This window comes from Portunus trituberculatus, chromosome 48 (assembly GCF_017591435.1).
Source record: "Portunus trituberculatus isolate SZX2019 chromosome 48, ASM1759143v1, whole genome shotgun sequence".
Lineage (NCBI taxonomy): Eukaryota > Metazoa > Arthropoda > Malacostraca > Decapoda > Portunidae > Portunus > Portunus trituberculatus.
In genome coordinates this window covers 4,124,727-4,150,910 of record NC_059302.1, presented here as the reverse complement: position 1 = coordinate 4,150,910, position 26,184 = coordinate 4,124,727, and the positions used below count along the sequence as shown (strand labels likewise).

The 26,184-nt window shown below is 39.1% G+C and overlaps 1 protein-coding gene across 2 annotated transcripts; it reads left to right on the top strand.

Annotated features, from left to right (window-relative positions):
- Positions 1 to 25,781, top strand: LOC123498753 (putative N-acetylated-alpha-linked acidic dipeptidase). 2 transcript variants are annotated; one of them, XM_045246159.1, is made up of 17 exons: positions 1 to 185; positions 3,268 to 3,394; positions 4,816 to 4,972; positions 5,493 to 5,627; positions 5,872 to 5,994; positions 6,119 to 6,302; positions 7,794 to 7,884; positions 8,174 to 8,349; positions 8,560 to 8,682; positions 8,901 to 9,047; positions 10,258 to 10,325; positions 10,803 to 10,994; positions 11,338 to 11,478; positions 12,806 to 12,911; positions 13,078 to 13,159; positions 24,829 to 24,921; positions 25,099 to 25,781. In XM_045246159.1, the coding sequence occupies exons 1-17, from the start codon at positions 110 to 112 to the stop codon at positions 25,295 to 25,297; spliced, it is 2,220 nt and encodes a 739-aa protein (XP_045102094.1). In that variant the 5' UTR covers positions 1 to 109; the 3' UTR covers positions 25,298 to 25,781. The 2 variants fall into 2 exon arrangements, with proteins under 2 accessions (XP_045102094.1, XP_045102093.1); XM_045246158.1 differs by lacking the exon at positions 1 to 185 and adding an exon at positions 2,586 to 2,703.
- Positions 25,782 to 26,184: the final 403 nt, after the last annotated feature.

Genomic DNA, 26,184 nt, shown 5'->3' with positions numbered 1-26,184 from the left:
CCCAGTCGCTAGCCGCTACATATACAGAACTAAGAGTTCAAGCAACCGAGGCCAGTACCTGCCGCTCTGCATCGGAAATATAGTGACACTGACAGCTGAGCAGACTGCAATGAGCTGGGACGCAAAATGTAGAGTCAGCTACGTACTCTGGGCTGTGGGATTTATTGGCGTAATAGCAATGTTCGGTGAGTTTCAAGATAAAATTGTAGTTAAAAAGTCACGTTTGCTTTTACAGGTATGTCAGGATTTTAAAACAAAATAATCTATTTCTTTTTGTTCCGTGTATGAATGTATCATATATCTAATGTCAGGTAGCAGGTGTATGTTTTGTGTCATTACATGCAGAGTAACATTTAACCCCATCAAATGCGCAATAAGGTTCCGGCGGTCATACACATGTACACAATTATCGGCATGAAAAAAAAAAAAAAAAAATCTCAAAAATCTTACCAGTATAAGAAGAAAAAATGCATAGAAAAGTAATAGAAAAAGCCAAATATTGTTTCATTATATACATCAGTTGAGGCGAGGTGGTGTAGTAAAGTTGCGGTGTTTCGTCTTGCTTCCTAGTTGCATGGAAGATAGTTTTTGTGTGTGTGTGTGTGTGTGTGTGTGTGTGTGTGTGTGTGTGTGTGTGTGTGTGTGTGTGATTCACCTCGGTCGTCTGCTGGTCACCCAGCCAGTCTTCCCCATTACGGAGCGAGCTTAGAGCTCATAGACCGATCTTCGGGTAGGACTGAGATCACACAACACACTCCACACACCGGGAAAGCGAGGCCACAACCCCTCGAGTTACATCCCGTACCTATATACTGCTAGGTGAACAGGGGCCACACATTAAGAGACTTCCCATCTGCCTCGCCGCTTACCGGGATTCGAACCTGGCCCTCTCGATTGAGTCGAGCGTGCTTACCACTACACTACGCGGTGTGTGTAATTCACCACGGTCGTCTGCTGGTCACCTAGTGTGTGTGTGTGTGTGTGTGTGTGTGTGTGTGTGTGTGTGACGAGTGATTTCTCCAGCCATGAAATCCGTAAGTGGCCATGCAAGGATTGTTGGGCGTGTTGAGATGAATGTACTATAGCTGTAGCTGTGTGGCGTGGCACACATCTGTCACACCCTGCTTTCCCACGCCCCTCACCTCTGCTCGGTTTTCTAGACAGCATTTCATATTTTATGAGGTATTTGTCCTCGGTCAAATCTGCTTGTCTCTCGAGAACAAATTAGAAGCTTTCGCCAGTGTTATTATTATCATCGATACTATTAATTGTTATCACTGATGGTACACAATCTTCCTGGATGTGTCATTCTTTTACTTGGTTACAGAGCAACCCACACCCACGATTATTATAAAACTGATAACAGTATCTGCGGTATCACAAAGTACTGCTGGTCGTACCATTAGTTTAGCTAGCTATGGAATGATGATCACTTTCTTTTAATAATATTAAAACAAAAATGGTGGTTAATAAGTAATATGGAGCACTTAAGATCAACATTATTGTGGTAAGTGAAGACATGCAGCTCCTATATCGCATTGTTGTCACCACGGCAAATGTAATCCAGTACACAAATATGTCAAATCTATGACCTACTTGAAATATGGCGAGAAAATAAATAGATTAACTTCTGGATAAAATAAAATAAAAACATTGGTATGATTAGCTAATTTATCGGTATGGAGATCATCATGAGTGAATTGAATGCAGCTTTTGAATCTTGTAATAGGAGATCATAATTAAGCCATGTGAATAATGCAGAAAAGTTCATTCGCACCAAGTTGTGAATACTCCTAGCGTGTCGAGACGTTTTCAACTACTCAAGTGATGATACGGAGCACCAACAACTCTTGCTACCTCAGCGAGAAAACATTTCGATTAGGTTTAGTTAGAATTGACTTGAAAAGCTTTAATTCAAAGTTCTGTAAGAATTTAATGAACGTTTGAAGGGAGTGTAGGTGGACCCAATGTAGGTTCACTGTAATCTCAACATCTCCGGTCCCGATTTTATTTATTTGTTTATTTTTATTTTTTTTATTTTTTGTCAGTATTTCTGCTGAGGTCACGTCTCGCCTTCATTGCATAGTCTGCAGCTAGATACTCTTTTTTTTATGTATGCAGATAGACTTACAATAATAATGACCTTGCACTGGCTACAATGTAAACGCCCAGCAAATTGATAACGTCATGCGATAACCCCTATTGTCAGCTGAATGCAACTCAGACTTTGTGAGAGGAAAGCGTAAGTCACATGAGTTTAAAGCGCGGTTCACACGAGCAATGTTTGGAGAAAAGTTCGCATAGAGCAATGAGTCGAAATGATTCGAAAACTCTTCAGAAGATTATGAGCTACAGTATTCTTTGATAATGGAGGAGCGACAACTCTATAGCGCTGAAGCACTTCTATTAGGTTTGGTTAGAATTTAATTTAAGACATTGAATTCAAAGTTTTGTAAAAATTTAATGACCGTTACAAGGGAGTGAATGTGGATCCAGTGTACAGGTAGGACGTAAGTTAACTTAAATCATACGTCTGCCAGCCACACTGTTTATGCATTTTCGGATCGAGTGTATCCTGTCACTGGGTACGGCCAGACCTAATGAACTTTGCAGTGAACGTGCTTAGTGCTTACCGGGAGGAGCGCGGCCCAATGTTAAACCTAACTAAACATATAAACAACAAAACAAACTTTTGTCTGAATAGTTGAGTTACATAAGTTGTGGATACTAATTCATACCTATTTGTACAGACGGTTCTCTACCTACTTGAAGAAGCCTTCTAACCCTTAACTACTTTTACCTACGGTAGAGCGATATGTATACTTAAAGGAATTTTTTTTTTAATGTTAATATCATCGACCAGAACTCATGATGTAATATATTAATAAAGCCACACCTGCCATCTTAACGCCACGGTCTCCACTTCATGCATGTTCGTCTCCCATGCCCACTCCTTGTTTCTACTCGTTAATTTCTACATCTCTCAATCATGCTCACTCCCAACCATCTCCATCATCCTTTCTCTCTCTCTCTCTCTCTCTCTCTCTCTCCAGAAGAACATTTATTAAAGAAAAAAAAAAAAAAAAAAAGATATAGACCTCAAACAGTAGCCAGGAAGTGACTCGAAAGAAGGAACGAAATACATTGAATGACCAAAGGAGATGGGCATGCATTTGATCAACGCTGAAGGCAGCGATTAGGACATGCATTGGATTCTTCTTAGTTCTCGTCACCTAATGTGGTAATTGGAGAATGTGTGTTTTGCAGTCGATGTGAACGTCCCCAGTAGTATCAGCACCAGGGAACTGTTGAGAAGGAATTTGCTCTCACTCAATGACGTGGAGGACTATGTCATCAAAGCTGTCAATCCATCAAATATACGTACTTTTCTTAGGTGAGTCTCAGCTACTGTTAATTTCGTTCAGCAGTGACCCTTTCTGTAGGGATTTAACTTTACATTCCCAAATGTAAAAAGGTTTTTTTTTTTCAGTAGACCTTATTCTGTATCAACAACCCACGCCCATCCGATGCAGTTTAAAGATTTTTTAAAGTTCTGCATTTTGATGGTAAACTCACATTAATGTATTGTTTATCCTGTCGTAAAAAAAAAAAAAAAAGTATCTTATGTCTGGTATCTCATTGGGAGCAGACAAAATCTTTATTAATGATGTAATGTCTTAAATTTGTTCTCACCTGGACTGGAAAACCAGTATATGGATCTGCATTGAAAGCAACAGCAAGAAGACTGTATGTGTTTCAGAATGAATATGTGCAAATTATCTTTAAGAGCCTTGTGTTGTGTGGATGGAGGCTGAGGCCAATATCATACCACATGACACCCCTTTATATTATAATATATATATATATATATATATATATATATATATATATATATATATATATATATATATATATATATATATATATATATATATATATATATATATATATATATATATATATATATATATATATATATATATATATATATATATAATGGAATAAAGAAAACCTATGCAGAAAGCTCCTCCCCCAGCAATAAATAGCAACCAGAATTATATGGCAGCACCATCACCTTCACGCTGCGGTCCACCTTCCATTCGCTGCAAGATTCCACCCACAGGCTTTGCCAGAGGAGAGGACAGGTGTCAAATTGGACGATGTGGATCTGCTCGTGCTGTCCAATATTCCCCTCATGGAAATGTCCCACCATCACCTTCACCATCAACTTACCCAGGAAAGAAGAGAATTGGAGCTTCACTAACACTGTGGCCCCGTCACTGGCCTCCCTCCATTCCTACATCTATACACTGACGGCTCCAAAATGGATGAATGTATCGGAGCAAGTGTGTTGTTATGTGAGAGTTCCGTCACTTTCTGACTGCCTTCCCATACATCAGTGTTTTCTGCTGAATTTCATGTTGCTTTAAATTCATCTTGTCAGTCAGTTACCCTTTTTTAGACTGTATTTCCGCTCTTCAGGTAATTGAGTTTGGCCACATAAATACAATGAAATTATATTGATAAGGTAAATTCTTGTTATAAATCCTTATCACTAATTTGGGTGTCTAGACATGCTAGCACACAAGGAAATGAACAGGCTGACATGTTGGCTTGATGTACTACAGACTCTGCAGAGTTCAAGGGAGCATGGCACTTTCGTCAGGAGCAGATCTGCAGTCATGTCTTTTAGTTAAATATAAGTAAAACTTGCAGTTACTAGGACAACCCAATCAAACACATAGATCTTCTCACGCACTGCACTCATGATTTGTATCGTTTTCCTATGATGATCCCTTTTGATGTGCCATCCAGGAACCTGACACTTAATCTTCACCTTGGGGGCACTGAAGATGAATGGAACACAGCCCAGTGGGTGGCAGACACATGGAAGCTGCAAGGAATGGATGAGGTGCACATGGTACCCTACAAAGTGCTGCTCTCCTACCCTAGTGCCTCCAAGCCTAACCAGGTCTGTGAGATAACACATTTTAATATTCTTATGTAATTACACACACAGTAAATATATATATATATATATATATATATATATATATATATATATATATATATATATATATATATATATATATATATATATATATATATATATATATATATATATCAAGAGTTCGTTGAGCAGTGTTAATGGTAGGGTAGGTATTTTTAAGAAGACAAATAAGTTTAATTCTTAAAAAAAGTAAATGATTGATTTAAAGGAAACATGATAAGGGAGTTACATGGTCCCTGTTGTTCCCATAGAAATTGCAGCCCTGTTGAAGATGCTGCTTAGCTCCTGTGATGGTAATAATAGGACTTGATAGAGGTGAGAATGAGTAGAAAGTGTTGCATTGTGAGGTCACACAAGATCAAAAGTTGAACATTCTGTAGCGGAGTTGGATGTTTGGAGAATGTAGCTACAAGAAGTTATCAACATGAGCATGAATAGGGCTGAGGTATGAATGGATTGAAGTTCTGTTATTCACTGCCAGGTTCGTCTGCTTGATGGTTTAGGCCATCAGATGTGGGTGGCTGCCACTAAACAGAAACCACTATATGCTCCGGAGGAGTCTATCCCAGATATTCCCTTTAACTTCAATGGATACGGAGCTGCAGGCAATGTTAGGGTAAGTTTAGACAATTCATGTAATTCTTGTCTTGTACATACTCAAGAATATAAGAATGTATTCAATTGGGGTATAAAACAGGATACCAGTATATTAATTGCACTATACTGTACTGCATGCTCTGATGGGCTGCTATGAAAGGTTTATTCCAAGTATCAGTTGATAAATCTCCTAGCTTAGTATGATATAACTGCAGCAGGAGTTGGTGTTGGATGTGTATTAATCTTGAAATTATGTGTTGCAGGGCTCATTGGTCTATGCTCATTATGGCTCTGAAAAGGACTTTGCCTTCCTAGCTAATGCAGGAGTGAATGTCTCGGGCACCATCGTTTTGGCTCGTTATGGTCAGTCCTTCAGGGCAAACATTGTAAGTTTAGCATTAAAAATAAACTCACTTGGTTATCAGTGTTTGGTCAGAGTATATCTTGACAGTCAGTGATGACTTTATAAATGAACTTTAGTTGTTTCACAGTTGCATACTTGTACTTCAGGCACAAAGAGCTGAGGAGCAAGGAGCCCTTGGCCTATTGTTGTTTAGTGACCCAGCTGATTATGCTCCTGTCGGTCCAGACTTTGTTTATCCTCATTCATACTTCATGCCCCCTTCTGCTGCTCCACTTGGAACTACCAAACTTGTTGATGGGGATCCTCTTACTCCATTTTATCCAGCAACTGGTATGTAGCCCAATTATACCAAAATTTCTTTATGGCTTATGTCTTCAGTAAAACAAATCATAAGCAGGTGTAAGATTTTACTTAGCCATTCCCCTTCCATTGCTTTCATGGTGTAGTCAGCTTGTGTCCCACAAGATAGTGATGGTATAAGAACTGCCCTGTTCTGCTGTTTTCCTACATACATAATACTGTAGTTATAGGTAATGACAGGAACTCAGCACTATAACAAATCATGTGATAAGTCCGGAGAAACTTCTGCTCTGCTTATCCTCTTCCTTAGCTTGTGTGTGTACGTAGTTATGTTTACTTTTTTATAATGAATGGAAAATTAGTTATGTTTGTGTCTACTTTTGTCCAATTCATTCTTAGAATCGTGGATGTTTCATGCACCTCTTCTAGATTCATGCTTTTGTGCTTCTGCTTGGGAAGCTGTTCACATTTCTCCTGCAAGTAGTCATCTTCATTCTATACCATGTGTGTGTGTGTGTGTGTGTGTGTGTGTGTGTGTGTGTGTGTATATTTACCTAGTTGTAGTTTTACAGGGCCTGGGCTTTACGCTCGTGTGGCCCCATCTCCATATCTACACTTATCCAATTTTTCTTTAATGCTATGCACACTCTTTGCTGACACCACTTCCTCACTCAAACAGTTCCAAGTCTCAACACATCTTTGTGGGAAACTATATTTTTTAACATCTCTCAGACATCTTCCCTTCCTCAGTTTTTTACTATGTGATCTTGTGCTTCTAATGTCATATTCTTCTCTCAGAATCAGTTTCTCATTATCCACTTGATCCATTCCGTTAATCAATTTATAAACTTGTATCAGATCCCCTCTCTCTCATCTCTGTTCCAGGGTTGGTAGATCCATAGCCTTTAGTCTCCTCATATGTCATTCCTTTAAATTCTGGAACCATTCTTGTAGCCATTTTATGTAGTCTCTCCAACTTCCTTATGTAATTTACTGTAATTCACTGTTTGATCTGCTGCAGTCTCTGACGAGGCAGCCAGACGTTACCCTACGGAACGAACTCAGAGCTCATTATTTCCGATCTTGGGATAGGTCTGAGACCAGGCACACACCACACACCGGGACAACAAGGTCACAACTCCTCGATTTACATCCCGTACCTACTCACTGCTAGGTGAACAGGGGCTACACGTGAAAGGAGACACACCCAAATATCTCCACCCGGCCGGGGAATCGAACCCCGGTCATCTGGCTTGTGAAGCCAGCGCTCTAACCACTGAGCTACCGGGCCGTGTGTGTGTGTGTGTGTGTGTGTGTGTGTGTGTGTGTGTGTGTGTGTGTGTTCCATGAGTTTTAGTTGTGATCATATTCTTCTATATATTGATAAATTATATCTTTCAAATAAGGTTATTACTTTAGATTCTGCAAGATTTCACAGCAAAGATGGTATTTAGGGAACTAATTAGGAGTGAAACTTGAGAAGCTATTTTATTTTGTGATTTACTTATCTTTTCTTTTCAGAAAGTGCCTTCAGGATTCCAGAGGAGGAAGCTTCCATTCCAAAGATCCCTGTCCAGCCCATCAGTTATAGTGATGCTTTTGATTTGTTAAGGTGAATCTATGAGATCTTATGACACATAATAAAACACTTTACTAAATACTCCTAACTAAAAACAAATGATGGTTATTTTGATTCAACTTTCATTGGTTTCTGAAAGATTACATTCAACAGAAGATATGATTTTCATAGTTCTGTATCCATACTGGTTATGATCATCATAACATGGTATATCTCCATTTCCCATGATGTCATTTTTCAGAAAACTAATTTATTTGCCAATACACCAGACTTACAAACTACCAATAGATAATAGAATATGTGATGATATTTGGCAAGACAGTGAGATGAGTGGGGCAGCAGCGCCAGAAACCTGGCAGGGTGACCTCAACATGACATATCGCCTGGGACCAGGTTTCCGAGAAGCTGACTGGACTGTAAACTTGGAAGTTAACAACCAAAATATTATGACCACTACATACAATGTCATTGGTGTTCTTCAAGGTCGAGAGGAACCAGGTATTTGTAACTCTCTTCTTTCTAGGTGTGAAGTCAAGATGAAATCCTCTGTCCACTATGTTGAGGTCCTTAGTCAGTGGTTGATCTAAGCTTGTTATTTTATTTATACATTGGTATTGGTACCAAAATAGATGCTTGAGGTATTCTACTTTCTACTTTTCTCCATTCTGATTTTTTCATCCATTATCACTATTTTCAATGCCTAAACAGATAGATATGTCATGCTTGGCAATCACCTTGATGCCTGGCTCCTGGGTGCTGTTGATCCATCATCTGGCACGGCCGCTATGTTGGAGCTTAGTCGTGTCTTTCTTCAGCTACACAATGAAACAGGTAATTCATTCTGAGGTACAGTTTTCTTGTGTATATGTGTGTTTAGGTTATGATCATAAGCTATATAGTATTTTGTTATACATATGATTTTATTTTGTTCAAAAATAATAAAAAAGTGTGGTCAATTCACAGGATCATTTCATGGCATTTAGTTCACTGAAAGTGAAGAATGTTGTGTCAGTGTTATTGATACATTGACATGAATTGTTAACCTTCAGGTTGGAGACCACGACGCTCACTGGTCTTCTGTGGCTGGGGAGCTGAGGAGTATGGTTTGGTGGGCTCTGTAGAATGGACAGAACAGTTTGCAAAGCAACTCTCAGACAGAGCTGTTGCGTATCTTAATGTTGATATGGCTATTGAAGGTAATCAATCAGCTTGAAACCTTGAAAACCCTTAAAATGCAAGCATACCAAGATCATCTCATGGTATTGTGTATTTAATGGCCCAGAAAATATACATTTTTGGAATACAGGCAACCCCTGCTTAACGAAGGGGTTACGTTCCTAAAAAACCCTTCATTAAGCGAAATTTCGTTAAGCGAACTGATTATAACAAGTTTAACCCCTGACTTGAACTTCCATTGAGAGTAAACAAAGCGAGAGTGCATCATAGTACAGTGAAAGATTTAATGAAAGTAAAATTTATGAAGTTAAACATTGAGGCAGTTTGATTTAAGTCATTATAATGTACGCTAATGCATGTATGTACGTAACTTTATAATGTTGATGATCTTAGATTTATGAAGGGAGGGAGAGTGAAACGGGAAAGACACTAACCGCCAACCTGTGGAATGTAAACAAAGGGCGCATCATTGTATCACATACAAAACTTGTGTACAACATTTCCACAAGGCTTTCCATTTTATCCATTGTTGAGTCACGAGTTCAGGTGGTTCTTTTAGCTTGCAAGGAAGATACGGTCTCACCAGCCTTCTTAATAGAGTCTGCTGACTTGAAAATGATAGAGACAGTAGATGGAGTCAAGATGGTGGCATTTTCTCGCCTCTCGTGTCTGTGAATAATATCCAGCTTCACTTCGAGAGTAAGAGACTTCCTGGTCTTCTTAGCAACGCTAGGCGACATTGCAGGGTATTTTGGTGGTAAGTTGAGCGAGGAAAGACGAGCTGCTGCTGACGCTGTTATTGTTTTGAACAGGGGGAGTGAGTGGTGTGTGTGTTGTCCACGAGAGGTGCTGGTGTATTCAAAAGCCTTGCGTGATACAGCGGGGCTTTCAAACTTTGAAAAAATTACCTGGATAAAACTTTGTTAAAGCGAGTTTGGTGTTCGTTAAACAAGCAGATGAAAAATTAAATCTTCGTTTTAGCAAAATTTTGTTGTGTGAACCTTTGTTAAGCAGGGGTTGCCTGTACTAGTTTATTTTCTCACCAATATTATTGATAATACAGAAGAAACAGATCATGGGATCACATGATCATGTGTCCAGCATACAGTATTTTTTTCTTTTTTTCCAAAAGTTTTGTAAAAAATCAGATTGAAATTGTATTCCATAGGTCAGCAAGTGCAGTCCAACAGATTGCAGTACCTTATATTCTTTACAAATATTCTTTTTCAGGAAACTACACTCTACGCACAAAGTCTGTACCAATTCTTACTGAAGCAGTATATGAAAGTGCCAAAAGGGTAAGCAAACTCAATCTTACTTTACAGTAAATTTTTGTGAAATTATATTCCATCCCTTTGTTAGAAGTCATTGTATCCATATACCTTAACCTATTCATCATTTACTACTTGAGTCATTTATTGTCTATATTCCTTTCCTATTGCTTAATTCCTGAATCCTTAAGAATGAAGTTTCTTTCTCCATCCATTTCTTATTTGGTCTTATTGGTGGCTCTTTTTAATTTCAATTTTCCAGATTCCTCTTATAAATTTCTCATCTTTGCATCCTTTACATTTATCTTCAGCTTTTTTACTTACTCCACATCACCGAGTACTTGTATATCAGCTTGCAATGTGACACCTAAGCAAGCACTGCTTAGGTAGGATAGCAAAATGGAAGCACAGATTTCAGGGTATACTTAATCATCTTGATCACTGTCTTTATGAATTAGTAATTCAATAGAGCATTCTTTTTAATTAAGTCTTCATTTCTTCTAGATACCAAATCCAAATCCAGAGGAGGTAGAAGCAGGAAGGACAACAGTGTATGACACTTGGGCACATAGAAGACCAGACCCGGTTCAGCCAAACCTTCCACTGATGCAGCTGGTTGGCACAGGAAGTGATTATAAGGGGCTGCAGCACAACATTGGTGTGCCTTGCATGGATACTCGGTACACGCATGATAATGTATGCATATAAAGTGGTGATTATTTGTTATCTTTATAGGCTTAAATTGCTATATCATGAATATCCTATATATGTATGTCCATCCAAATAATGTTAATGAAGAGCTTGTTCCCTCACCAGTAGCCACTGTATTTGAATCCCACTCAAGTAACAACTTGCTGCTCTGTTCACACTTTTAAAGCTACTCAACCTGAAATATAAAGATTTACTGAATGCTGAATGTGTTAGCTGTCTTTAGCAAAATGTGCATATTATGAGTTTCCTCTATTCTCAACTTTTGAATTTTGATTTATATCTTTTCCTAAAATCATCTTGCTATATTGGTGTTTTTTTTCCCTTTCAGAATACACTTGGGGATCCCTTGTATCATACAGTGTATGAAACATTTGCTCTGGTGGATGAAATATATGACAGAGGCTTCAAATATCATTCAGCAGTCACTGCACTCTGGGGTGATTTAGCAATCAAACTTGCAGAAAGCAAGGTACTGTATGAGAAACTTAATGAATAGATCTGCAGACTATGATTTGTTTATTTCTAAGGGCTTGTCCACATGGTCAAACATTGTCTGTTGAGTACTCACTATTACCAGTTAACAGTGGGAAGCAGAAGGTGGAAAGGAGCACTAATGACATCAACAGTGAGCACTAAGGGCTGTAATGGACTCTGCCCATATTCATAGTTTTTGAACCTTGGACACTATCTGGCAGTACAGAGGTGTGGAAGTAAAATATTGCCAGACATGCAATGAACAAAATGTATTTGTGTATTGGATGAACTGTACGTGGCTGTTACGTCCTGTTCACATGATCGAGCATCTTGAACACAGACGAGTGGTCTGCACAATGACAAGCTTCCTGTTTTTGTTCGCTGGATAACGAGCAGTAGTGCTGTCCAAAAAGTGCCCCAATTAAAACATGCACAACAGCTAAAGACAGTGGTCGCCCGGGGTTGTGTGCAGTACAATAGTTATGGTGCTGACCCTCAAAGATCAGCGTAAGTGCTGCTATAGACCACTGGTTTTTAGTGGGCATAAGAACAGACATTTCACTTACTCACTACCAGTTATAGTGATGACCACAGTCCATTGCTTCCTTAATGAAACTTCACGTGTCTAGCAGTGACATAATACTGTGAGGTGCGAGCAGTGTTCTGTGTTTTTGAGCAATAAAAGAACAATCATTCTGCTTGTTCTGCAATCAAAAGTGAGATGTTTGTCATCAAACAGATCACTGCTGGCCTGTGTTTGAGGGCAATGCTTGATCGTATTGATAGGGCTTTAGTTGATTAGGTCTCACCTACCTTAGCAACGTGGTTATGTTTTTCTTGTTATTTTGCACCATGATTATAATGTATCACACCAGATGATGGCAACAACCACCTGTCTTCTGAACCTATACTGACACTGACTTAAATACCTTTGTGTTGTCAGTGGACATCAGCTTTGAACATTGTCTGCCAGTCTTTGCTCTTGACTGTTGAATGAATTAAAAATTGTCGTATGTATATAACTTCATCTGGTTGTTGCCATATCAGTTACTCTAATTTTTAATGATGATGTCATCATGCTTTGCCTTATGATATGGTAACAGTGTTTGACTGACAGACATGTGTTCAACCATATGGACACACCTAGTAAAAACATCATGTTCAATATTTCAGATTTCAGCCATATGTATCGTTTAACCCTTGAATCCAAACGAGTGTTTCAGCTTGATGAACTTTCAAGATGTTGTCTTCTTTATTGCAATGGCTTTGCTACTTTTCCATCAGATGCCTCAAGAATTTGATGGTTTTATTTTCTTTTTCAGATCCTTCCATTTTCCTTACATATATATGCAGACTATATATCTAAAAGTCAAAAAAATATTCAAGAAACCTATGGACAAATGATTTCATCACAAAATATTTCCTTAGGTAGGTATTCTTTTCCTATTTATGATAATAACAGAATATTATTTTGAAAACATACTACCATCCCTTTCTCTTTTCAAGATAAACTGAAAGTGCAGCACTGATACTCTTTTGAAATATGGTTTGTGATTTTTTTGGTTCTGTAATCAGTTTTTTTTTTTTTTTCCAGAATTCTTTGCTGATGCTGTTGTGAATTTCAACAAAGCTGTTACTTTATTTGATAAAGTTCTAAATGGTCTCGACCAAAATAAGTAAGTGATTCTTTCTCAGACATTATTCCAAAAGGTATAAGGCACCCACATTTAGCCGCAGCACAACACTAAATGTTATAAAGAAAATGAAATGTATAAAAAAAAAAGTGGGGTGCTTAGTTACAATGTTCTTAGAGAACTTTAATGTTTGGGGTCAGAAAACAGCCTGGGACATGATCTGCTCACCAGACCTGCTCTTCTTTACTTATTATTTGGAGTTTTTGCTGATTATTTTTTAGAGATGGAATTTTTCAAATTTCACTTATTCTCAGTTCATTTCCATTATGATAGTAATACCATAATGACACACAGTATTGATTTCAGAATGTAGAGCACAATCATTGCCAGATAAATTTTGACACTGATGGGAATAATATTGTATGTGTGTGTGTGTGTGTGTGTGTGTGTGTGTGTGTGTGTGTGTGTGTGTGTGTGTGTGTGTGTGTGTGAGTATTTTTCTAGTTGTTCATTACAGGGTTTGAGTAGAGTTCATAATGACCTGTGTCGATATCTACTTTTATCAAGCTTTTCATTATATGGATGCATATTTTCTGCTGTGACAATCTCTTCACTCAAGCCCTTACAAATATCCACCATTCTATGTTGAAAGCTAAACATATTAATGTTCCTCAAACATTGACCCTTCATGATCTTTGAGGGTACTCTCATCTGCCAATCTCCTTCTTTCAGTGATATCAGTCTTGTCTATCTATGTTTTCCATACAGTTTACTATCTTATACATCATTACTAAATTTCCTCTCCTGTCTGTCTTTCAAAGTTTGTAGTTCCATTTCTTTCAGTCTTTCTTTATTTCTGGCACCAAATATCTTTGTAGCTGTCCTTTGAATTCTTTATAATTTCTTGATATCCCTTTGCATATGTGGATATTGCACCACTGTTGTGTATTCAAGTCTGGATCTTATCATAATGGTTATGATTTTTTCATCATACTCATACCCATGTGTAATGTGGGGGATTTTATAAGAAAAGAAAAATAATTATGAATGATTTCTAAATTTGTTTTGACAAAAAATGGTAGCAGTACTGTTATCAAAGGCACTGGTTATGAATTTTGAAAGATTAACACTGAACAAATCTACATACTTTACCATAAACTGATGGAATAATAACAAGTGAAATTTTTCTCCACATTGACGTTCGTTCGTTTACAGTCCAGCTCACTGGAGAGAGGATACACACTCACCACAAAATACAATGCACAAAAGAAAATTACATAATATAATTTATTACACAGCCTGAAAATTGAGTTGCGGCATTACTTGCAACTTCATAGCTCACAAGAAAAAAAAAAAAATCTTCGTAGTTCTCAAGAAAATAACGCTTACTCATCTTTTGAGGCTGTGATGTACTATTAACGGAAAGAACATGTACCAGATAGTGCCACTTCCTCAAGCACACACATTTAATCTTGTCTTTGGGGGTCTCATTACACTGTTTTGAGGGAGGGGGAGGACGTACCATGGTGGGTGACAGTCACACCCTCCTTCACTTTACTCCAACACCGCTGCCAACTATTAATTTAACTTTTCTCTATTTCCACTAAAAGAATATCCTATCAAAATATACACACACATGTGGACCACACTGGGAGAGGGCAGCCGCCTCTTTCTGCTCAGAAGAAGGACGAGTTGCTACTGTCTAAGTAATTAAATAATGTGTATACACACTATGGTTCATATAAAAATTATGTTAAGTTTATGAGAGCGAAGAGCCACTGACCTGCTCAGAAGAAGGATGAGTTGCTACTGTCGGAAACCAACACATCTACTACTCTCATGATTTCAAAATTATTAGCAGTCATCACAATAGGACTGGTGCGAAGTAATTACAGAGAATTCGACTGGCATTACTAATGAGATTACATTACTGAAAGACACTTTTCTGAACAACTCAGTTCTCCGTCTACTTACTGGAGTGAAAAACTTGTTAAAACTTGTGATTACATAGCGAATGAATTTAATGCTTTTAATTCATGAGCTGGCTACCATCTCTTTCTCTTTTGGCTTGTCTGTATGTCTGTATGTCTGGTATCCACGTGTTCTTTGCTACTTCTATAATTATGACCTTAATAACTAAAAACTTAATATTATTATCCCCGGCACTACACTTTTCTCTCCACTCCCAGATCTTGTTAATTATCTTGCAATTCTATACGTCCTCATTGCTCTTTATTACTCTCAGTAGTTTCGCATCAGCTGCAAACAAATTATGTAGCTACTCAGGCCCTCTTGTATATCATTAATATATATTTGGAACATTATTGGTACAAGGATTGATCCTTAGGGTATGGCATTAGTTACTGTGGTGTGGACGTGCATGTGTGTGTGTGTGTGTGTGTAAAAATAATAATAATAATAATAATATATGGTTTATTAATTTGGCAGTGCAACAAAAAATTTACACTGAAAATGTACAGGGGGGGGGACATTAAAACAATGAAATGCTTAACTTCCACTCCTACGCTGATGATACCACCCTACATCTTTCCACGTTCTTTCAGAGACGTCCAACCCTTCAGGAAATTAACAAATCACGCGGGGACGCCACGGAACGCCTGACTTCCGATCTTTCTAAGATTTCCGATTGGGGCAGAGAAAATCTAGTAGTTTTCAATGCCTCAAAAACTCAATTCCTCCATCTATTAACTCGACACAACCTTCCGGACAACTATCCCCTCTTCTTCAATGACACTCAACTGCCTCCCTCTTCCACAATGAATATCCTCGGTCTGTCCTTTGCTCATAATCTTAACTGGAAACTTCACATCTCATCTCTTGCTAAAACAGCTTCTATGAAATTAGGTGTTCTGAGGCGTCTCCGCCAGTTTTTCTCGCTCCTCCAACTGCTTACTCTGTATAAGGGCCTTATCCGTCCCTGTATGGAGTACTCTTCGCATGTTTGGGGGGGTTCCAGTCACACAGCTTTGCTTGATAGGGTGGAATCGAAAGCTCTTCGTCTCATCAACTCCTCTCTTCTGACTAACTGTCTTCAGTCTCTTTCTCTCCGCCGAAATGTTGCATCCCTTTCTATATTTTATCGCTATTTTCATGGTAACTGTTCTACTGATCTTGCTAACTGCATGCCTCCCCTCCTCCTGCGGCCACGCTGCACAAGGCTTTCTTCTTCCTCTCATCCCTATTCTGTCCAACTCTCTAATGCAAGAGTTAACCAGTACGCTCAATCATTCATCCCTTTCACTGGTAAACTCTGGAACTCCCTCCCTGCATCTGTATTTCCGAATTCCTACAACTTGTCTTCTTTTAAGAGGGAGGTATCGAGGCATTTGCTCCCCTAATTTTGGCTGACGGTTTTGGCACTTTTTGTACTCTTTGGAGAGCCAGCGCTCAAGTGGGCTTTTTTTCTAACTTTCTTTTTTTTGCCCTTGGCTGGCCCTCTTCCCTACATAAAAAAAAAAAAAAAATCTAACTACGGATCTAACTTAACCAAGAATTTACTTGTTTATTTATTTATTTATTTATGGTTCGCACCATAGTGGGCACCGCGCTAAGGTGGTACCGGTCAGTGCGCGGTGCTCTTAACCCCTTCAATACGGTGACGCCTATGTGGGCGTCACGAAGCCCCAGTAGCATATACGGTGACGCCTACGTAGACGTCATATTTCTTTTCTGAGCTTTCTTCAGTTCAGTTGTCCCATATAGTGTGTTGGATACCAACTACACATGCTGTCCTTGAAATCCTAGTGCTCCTCCCACCATCCTTGTCTCCACCAATCACTAAAGATAAGCTACATGCATCCCGCCTTATGTCTTAAATTACCCAATGGCATAGACCGTTCCCATCTCTCTCTCTCTCTCTCTCTCTCTCTCTCTCTCTCTCTCTCTCTCTCTCTCTCTCTCTCTCTCTCTCTCTCTCTCTCTCTCTCTCTCTCTCTCTCTCTCTCTCTCTCTCTCTCTCTCTTCCCTCCCTCCCCTCTTCCTCTCGAAGATAAGCTACATGCGTCCGCTTGTGTCTAAAATATTAGCAAATGTCACACTCTCTCTCTCTGTCTCTCTCTCTCTCTCTCTCTCTCTCTCTCTCTCTCTCTCTCTCTCTCTCTCTCTCTCTCTCTCTCTCTCTCTCTCTCTCTCTCTCTCTCTCTCTCTCTCTCTCTCTCTCTCTCTCTCTCTCTCTCTCTATCTCTCTATCTCTCTCTCTCTCTCTTTTTCTCCGAAGAGGGAAGCGTCCACTTTCTTCTTCGAAGGCGATATAGTGACTAAAAAATAGCAGCATAATACACAAAGACGACAAGCATGACAAGCTTGCACGAGTTTCCAGCTCGGGCGCGGCACTACCACCCGTATATCATACAGGCGGGCTTTTTTAACATCCGGCGTGAAGGGGTTAAGGGCGCCACGCAATTCTGGTGTCGGGTGGCGCGGGCAGGGGGAGGCACGTCTGGGGGTAGCAGGTGGCGGAGACGTGGATGATGCAGCAGCCCTTTCCAAAATTTTACCAAGGCTTCCTGGTGTCTTGTGGCCAGCCTTGGCAGACTCAGGCAGGTCAGGGCATCCTCGTAGGACCTGTAGGCAGGCCCGAGGATGACCCTGAACGCCCTCTTCTGAACCCTCTCCAGCTGTTGTCATTGTGTGAGGTTCAGGGAGGAGGACCACGCTGGGGAGGCGTACATGAACTTAGGGAATATAAAGGTGAGGTACACTCCCCTCAGCTCATCTGCCGGTGCACCCAGGGACCTATGTGTGTGTGTGTGTGTATTTACCTATTTGTGTATTACAGGGCCCGAGCTAAGCTCTCTGTGTCCTGTCTCCTTGTCCACTCCTGTCATATCTCTCCTTCATCTGATTGACACACACTGCATCAATGATATCACTGCTCAGTTTATTCCACTTATCAATACTACGATGCGGGAAACTGTATTTTCTCACGTCATTTAGACAGATGTCTTTTATTAGTTTTTTTCCATGTCCTCGGAGATGATTACTTGTGGTCACCTTTATCAACTCTCTCTTCAATATGTCAATCTTGTTCACCAATTTATACATAGTTATCATATCTCCTCTTGTTCTTCTCTCTTCTAATGTGGTCAGCCCCAGTTTCCTCAGTCTTTCCTCATAGTGTAACTTCCTGAGTCCTGGCACCATCCTTGTTGCCAGCCTCTGTATCCTTTCCACCTTCTTCACATTTTTCTTCATATGCAGTGACCAGACACAAGCTGCATATTCTAACTGGGGTTTTATTAAGGTGCATAATATCTTCTTCATCATTCCTTCATCTAGGTAGTGGAATGCAAGGCCAATATTTTGAAGCATGTTATATGTTTTCCAAAATATCTTGTTAATGTGTTTCTCCGGTGACAAAGTGTTTTGCACGGTTACTCCTAAGTCTTTCTCCTCATTGGTCTCTTTAATTTTCTCATCACCCAGCCTGTAATCCCTGTTTGGTCTGTATCTACTTCTTCCCATTTTCATAACATGGCTCTTGTTTATATTAAATTCCATCTGCCACTCTTTACTCCACTCATATATTTTATCAAGATCTTCCTGTAACTTGTTACAATCTTCCACATTCTTTACTCTCCTCATAATTTTAGTATCGTCCGCAAACATGTTCATGTAACTGTCAATTCCTACTGGCATATCATTAACATAAATCAAAAACATGATGGGACCAAGCACTGACCCTTGTGGAACTCCACTGGTTACCTTCTTCCACTCGGACTTCCTTCCTCTCACCACTGTTCTCATTTCTCTTCCCACTAAGTAATTTTCCATCCATTTTGCTAGTTTATCATTTACTCCTCCAATCATCTTTAGTTTCCACATCAGTCTATTGTGTGGTACTTTATCAAAGGCCTTTCTCAAGTCCAGGTAGATAGCATCCACCCATCCCTCTCTATGTTGTAGTATGTCAGTCACTCTTGAATAAAAACATAATAAATTGGATACACGATCTTCCTTTTCTGAAACCAAACTGCCTTTCACTCAGAATGTTTTCACTTTCTAGATACTCACTCCACTTAGCTTTAATTACTTCTTCACATACCTTGCACAATATACTAGTCAACGATACTGGTCTATAATTTAACGGTTCCATTCTACTACCATTCTTATATATAGGCACAATGTCAGCTCTTTTCCACTCTTTCGGGACTAATCCTGTTCGTATGGAGGTTTCCACAATATCAAATACGGGGTTCAACAATTGATCCTTACATTCATTTAGCAACCTCCCAGATATGCCATCAGGCCCCATTGATTTATTAATATCCAGATTGCTTATAATTATCGTTACATCTTCCTTAGTAACCATGATGTCCTGCATTTGCTTTATTTCCGTAGGCCTTCCTCCCATAAAATGCTCCTCCTTTGTAAACACTTTGCAAAAGTTGTCGTTCAAAATTTCAGCTATATCTCCAGCATCCTCATATACTTCCCCATTTTTTACCTTTTCTATTGCCTCCCTTGTATTTAGTTTTCCATTTATGAATTTGTAAAACATTTTGGGTCACTATCACAGTTTTCCACCACCCTCTGTTCATATTCCTTTTGTGCTGTTCTCCTTACTTCAACATATCTATTCCTTGCTGTTTTGTAAACTTCTCTTGATAATACATCACTGTTTTTCTTAAGTTTCTTCCATGCCTTTTCTTTGTTCTTTTTTGCTTCTTCACAATTTCTATTAAACCACTGTTTATTATTTAAAGTCCTCTTTCTGTGATATGGCACAAACTTCTTCACAGCAGAGTTATATAAATCCATAAATTTATCGTATTTCAATTGCATATCCCCTTCCTGGTATACCACGGACCAGTCAATTTCATTAAAGAACTCCCTTATATGGTTATAATTTGCCCTAATATAATTTAATTTTTCCTCCCTGTGTTCCACAATCTTATCTGTGCTTAATTCCGTATCCAGTTCAAAGCTTAGGACATCATGGTCGCTTTTTCCCAAGGGACATTCATGTTCAATTTCCTCTTTAGAGATGCCCTGGTAAATACCAAATCCAACCTTGCTGCAACATCTTGTCCCCTGCACCTTGTTGGTGATCTCACCCACTGTGTCATCAAGTTATTTGTTGCTACTTTTAACAATTCCTCTGCCCACTCACCACCGTTCACCACTTCATAGTCCTCCCACACTATTTCCTTACAATTAAAGTCCTTGACTATCATCACTCTGTCCTTTCTGATGAGTTCCTGCTTTATTCTGTCTAGAGTATTTCTCATCACCATTTGATACTGTTCATATTCCCAAGCACTGGTTCTGGGTGGTATGTATACTGTTATAATATTAATGTCCCTCTTACCATCTGTTATAAGCATACTTATCACTTCCTCATTACCCTTACTATAGTTCACCTCCTGTGTGTGTGTGTGTGTGTGTGTGTGTGTGTGTGTGTGTGTGTGTGTGTGTGTGTGTGTGTGTGTGTGTGTGTGTGTGTGTGTGTGTGTGTGTGTGTGTGTGTGTGTGTGTGTGTGTGTGTGTGTGTGTGTGTGTGTGTGTGTGTGTGTGTGTGTGTGTGTGTGTGTGTGTGTATTTACCTAATTGTATTTACCTAATTGTAACATACGGAAAAGAGCTATGCTCGTGTTGTCCCGTCTCCATATCTATTAATGTCCAGCTTTTCTTAAAATCATGAATATTCCTTGCGTTGACCACTTCCACGTCTAAACTATTCCATGCTTCCACCCTTCTATGAGGAAGCTATATTTTTCACATCTCTCCTATAAGTGGCCATTTTAGTTTTTCCCATGCCCTCTCGACATTCTTCCATTCCACATACACAGATCTTCCCTATCCATTTTTCCATGCCAATCATCACTCTGTATATTGCTATCAGGTCTCCCCTTTCTCTTCTGTTTTCCAGGGTTGGAAGTTGCATTCTTTTCAGTCTGTCTTCATAAGTCAAATCTCTTAAGTCAGGCACCATTTTCGTTGCAGCCCTCTGTACTTTCTCTAGTTTCCTTATGTGTTTCTTTAAGTTCGGAGCCCACTGTATTGTTGCATATTCAAGCCTCGGTCTTATCATTGCAGTAATTATTTTCTTCATCATTTCTTCATCTAGATATACGAACGCCACTCTTATGTTCCTCAATAAGTTCAATACTTCTCCAATTATTTTGTTTATATGTCTCTCTGGCGATAGGTCATTGGTAATTGTCACCCCAAGGTCTTTTTCTTCATGACTGGTTTTATGTCTTCATTTCCTATCTTGTACATACTCCTGATTCTTCTTTCACTCTTGCCAAACTCTATTTTCTTGCATTTTGTCGTGTTGAACTCCATTTGCCATGTACAGCTCCATTTCCATATTCTGTCCAAGTCTTCCTGGAGTAGTTCGCAATCTTTGTCACATCTCACTTTTCTTAACAATTTTGCATCGTCTGCAAATAGGCTCACATAACTGGACACCCCATCCACCATGTCATTTATGTAGACTGCGAACATTACTGGTGCCAACACTGATCCCTGTGGAACTCCACTCTCCACCAATCCCCATTCTGATGGTCTGTCCTTAATTATTGTTCTCATTTCTCTTCCTACCAAAAGTCTTCCATCCATTTTAGTAAACTGCCATGCACTCCTCCTACCATTTCAAGTTTCCAGATCAGTCTCTGGTGTGGTACCTTATCAAAGGCCTTTTTTAAATCCAGATATATTCCATCAGCCCAACCATCTCTTTCCTGTATTACATCTATCACCCTCGAATAGTAACATATCAGGTTTGTCGTGCATGAACGCCCTTTCCTAAAACCAAATTGACACTCACAAAGTATGTCATTTTTCTCCAAGAAGTCTGTCCATCTAGTCTTCACCACCCTCTCACACATCTTAGCTACCACACTTGTAAGTGACACTGGTCTATAGTTCAATGGGTCTCTCTTGTTACCTGATTTATAGATTGGGACAATGTTAGCTCTTTTCCAGTCTTGGGGCACTACACCTTCCCTTAATGAGGCATCAATTACTTCACAAACTTTTTCTGCCAATTGCTCCTGCATTCTCTTAAAATCCATCCTGATACCCCATCAGGTCCCACAGCTTTTCTCACTTCTAAACTCCCCATCATGTTCTTGATCTCCTCCACCGTTACTTGAAACTCCTTCATAATCCCTTTCTGTTCCATTACCAGTGGTTTGTCAAAAGCAGTCTCCTTTGTGAATACCTTCCGAAAGCATCCATTCATAGCCTCTGCCATTTCCTGGGATCTTCACTGCATACTCCATTTACTTCTAAACTTTCAATACTTTCTCTATTTTTGATGTTGTTGTTCACATGTCTGTAAAAAAGCCTTGGTTGGTCTTTACATTTATCAATTATATCCTTTTCTTGTTTCTTTCTTTCTTCTCTTCTAATCAACACATATTCATTTCTTGCTCTTTTGTAACTTTCCCACTGCTTAATCCGTCTTTTCCTTCTCCACCTCTTCCATGCATCCTCTTTTCTTGTTCTAGCCTTTTCACATCTATCGTTAAACCAGTCCTGCTTTCCAACTTCTCTATGTTGTCTTATTGGTACAAATTTTTCTCACCTTCTTTGTATATTTTTATAAATTCCTTCCACTTTTCATTTGCTCCTTAGCACTCTTGAATTTCATCCAATTTGTCTCTTGAAAGAATTTCTTTAGGTTTCCAAAATCTGTCTTGGCATAATTCCATCTTCCCACTTTATATTCTTCATTTCTTCTAGATTTCTCTTCGTCTATCACCTTGAACTCCAAAACTGCATGATCACTCTTTGCTAAAGGGCACTCCACCCTCATCTCCTCAATGACCATTGGCTCTGTACTAAAGACCAAGTCCAGTCTTGACGATGCTCCCTCTCCTCCAAACCTAGTATCTTCTTTGACCCACTGAGTTAACACATTTTCCATTGCCAGTGTCAATAGTGTATTTCCCCATGTTGTCTCTGATCCTTCCATTGACCAGTCCTCCCAACACACCTCTTTACAATTAAAATCTCCCATCATTATAGTTCGTTCACAGCCACCCAACATTTCTTCCAGACATGTTCCTGTATCACTTATCATTTCTTCATATTCCTGTACTGACCATGCATTTGTCTTAGGTGGTACGTACACCACTATGTAGTGCCTCTTTTTCCTTCATTAGTTTCTGCTCTGATCTTTAGCACTTCTGCCTTTCCCATACCTTTTTCACTTGATCCACCTTTATATCTTTTTTAACCAGCAACATCACTCCTCCTCCCATCTTACCTACTCTATTTCTTTTCCAAACGTTATATTTCCCTTCTCCAACCTTCATCAGGTCTTCTCCTCTCTCAGTTTTGTTTCAGTAAGACCCACAATATCTGGGTTCTTGTCCCTCAAGTAATCGTTGAGTTCTAAAATCCCGATATCACTCCATTTATGTTGGAATACATTACATTTCGCTCATATGTAAGTTTCTTTAGTCCTTTCTTGCTGTACTTTTCTGGGTTATGAACCACTTCCTCAGTCTCATATCCAAGATTCTCCAGAAAAACTCTTTCTTCTCCTCTTCTGTCCTCTCTTCATTTTTTTCAAAGCCTCCTTTCTCAACTCATTTAACATTTCTCTTTCCTTTTCACCGAGATCTCTTCTCAACCAAATCTTCCTTGTTGTTTCCTGCTGGGCTAGCCTCCATGACTTCTCCACCAATTCATCTACATCCTTTTGTGACTTAAGTTTGATTCTTATTGGCCTCATACCTTCTCTTGTGAACTTTCCAATTCTATGGAAGTCCTCTATTTCTTGTACTAGGTCTTTTCCTCCTCCTGCACCACATTAATGATATTATTTATCACCTTTTTATGTTTTCTCTCTCTCCATTTTACTCGGTGTCTTATCCTCCTCCACACCAAATATCACCACACATCTCTTTTTGTCTACAGTTTCCCTCACCAATGTCTCATTTGACTTAATAACCTTCACCACTTTCTCAGCTATCTTCTCTTCTATGATCTGTTGATCTATAATTTCAGCAAGGCCCAAAGTTTTCTCCCCTGACTCTTTGATTTCCTTTTCCAGACTTGCAACTTTGTAATTTACCTCCTTTCTTTCCACTTCCTGACTTTTTTTCCATTCAGCCTGCTTCTCCATCACTTTTCCTAGAGATTCTCCACATTTTCGCAATTCACTTTAATTAGCTTAACTTCCTCTTTCAGTGCTGCATTTTCCTTCTTCATATCGGCACAGTCTTTCTTACATTGTCATAACTCGTTTCCAGGCCCTCATACTTTTCAAACAGTTTTCAATTTTACCTTCTAACTCCAGAATTTTCTTCACATAAGCGCTCTTCTCCATTATTCCTTGAAACCCTGTGAAGTCTGATTCCTCTTTCGAGTTCACGGCCGCCATGTTGCGCAGACGTAAACAAACCAGCTGATGGCTCAAACGCAGGCTACAGTTTATATTTACCTTCACTGGACATTATTTTGCTAATCAACAGTTAACATGACTATATGGAGACGGGACAAACATTACCAGCTCCTTTCCCACCTTGGTTACTCTTAGGTAACTGTAGAATTATAGATGATTGCTCTGGAGCTCAGCGACCACCTCCGCCATCGACGATGTCCCGTGTGTGTGTGTGTGTGTGATTGCTTTTATACAGATTTGCAGAATTACGATATTTAAGGTACGTATTTCATGCATAAGTGCAAAAGAAAAAGTATCATCTCAACATGGAAATATTTTCTTTTTCCAGTCCACTTGCTGTTCGACAAGTTAATGACCAACTGATGTTAGTGGAACGATCTTTCATTGATCCTCAAGGATTGCCTGGCCGCTCAGACTACAAGTATGTTTTTCACTTATTCTGTTACACCAAGTGCTCAAATATTGCCAGGTTCATTGAATATTAAGTGTTGTTTTAACTTGTCTGTCTCAGTGCACACAGGAACTTACTAAAAGAGAAATATGAACAGTGTGATGTAGTGATATCTTTATGATAATGTCCATTGTCAATTATTTGCAGCCATGTGATAACAGCTCCCAGCAAAAACAATGCTTATGGTGGAACTGCATTTGCTGGCCTGGTTGACACTCTGACTGAAATTGAAGAAGCTTCTGAGAATGACAAAAAATCTCTCTGGAGAACCTTTGCACAACATTTAGCGGCTGTGACACACTTCATTAACACAGCTGCTAAAGTTTTATCAGATGATCTCTGGTAGTTCTTTAGACTGAAATAATTAAAGCTTGTGAGGGAGAGAATGGATAAGGTTCCATAGCTGGATTATTTATCAGTATTTACTGTCTCCTTCCATATCCTGTAAAAAAGGGACATTTGGTGATGTCTGTTAAACCAACTCATTTATTTCCCACAGTTACAAGCAGATATCTTTGGTTTAACCATCTTCCTGCACACCTCTTCATCATACACACCAAGTACTACCAACTTATAGATATCAATCATCTCCCTGTGTTCTTCACTTTTGTTATGAGAAAATCCTGTAGTGTTGGGACCAGCTTAATGCCACACCTTTACATATTCTCAGTTTTCGAGTCTCTTACTTCTCTGACTGATCTATCACACACACACACACACACACACACACACACATGCACACACGCTTCTTTTTTCTTTTTTACTAAAGATTTTGATCATATATGGGATATATGAACCAGGAATGAAAATAAAATATATTATTTGCTGTATAAGGATGTTTTTATTGGCCTTTTTGACAAGTTAATGCTTTGCTGAAAAATATTAGTTTTGAAGAAAACAATCATTACTGAATATCACAAACTCAGAATTAAAGGTATATGGATATTCTGAATTAAAGGAAAAGGAAAGGACAGAAGCACCATAATCAGAACAAGCACCACCACCACTACCACCATAGAGGAACAAGACCCACCACCACCACCATAAAAGGAAGAACAAGAAGCACCACCATAAGAGAAAGAACCACTACCACCATTAGAAGAACCACCTGGCCACCATCAAGGGAAGAAGCACCATCATGACCAACAGAAGCACCACCAGTCCACCACCATCATCAGAGGAATGATGATGATGATGATAATAATAATAATAATAATAATAATAATAATGATA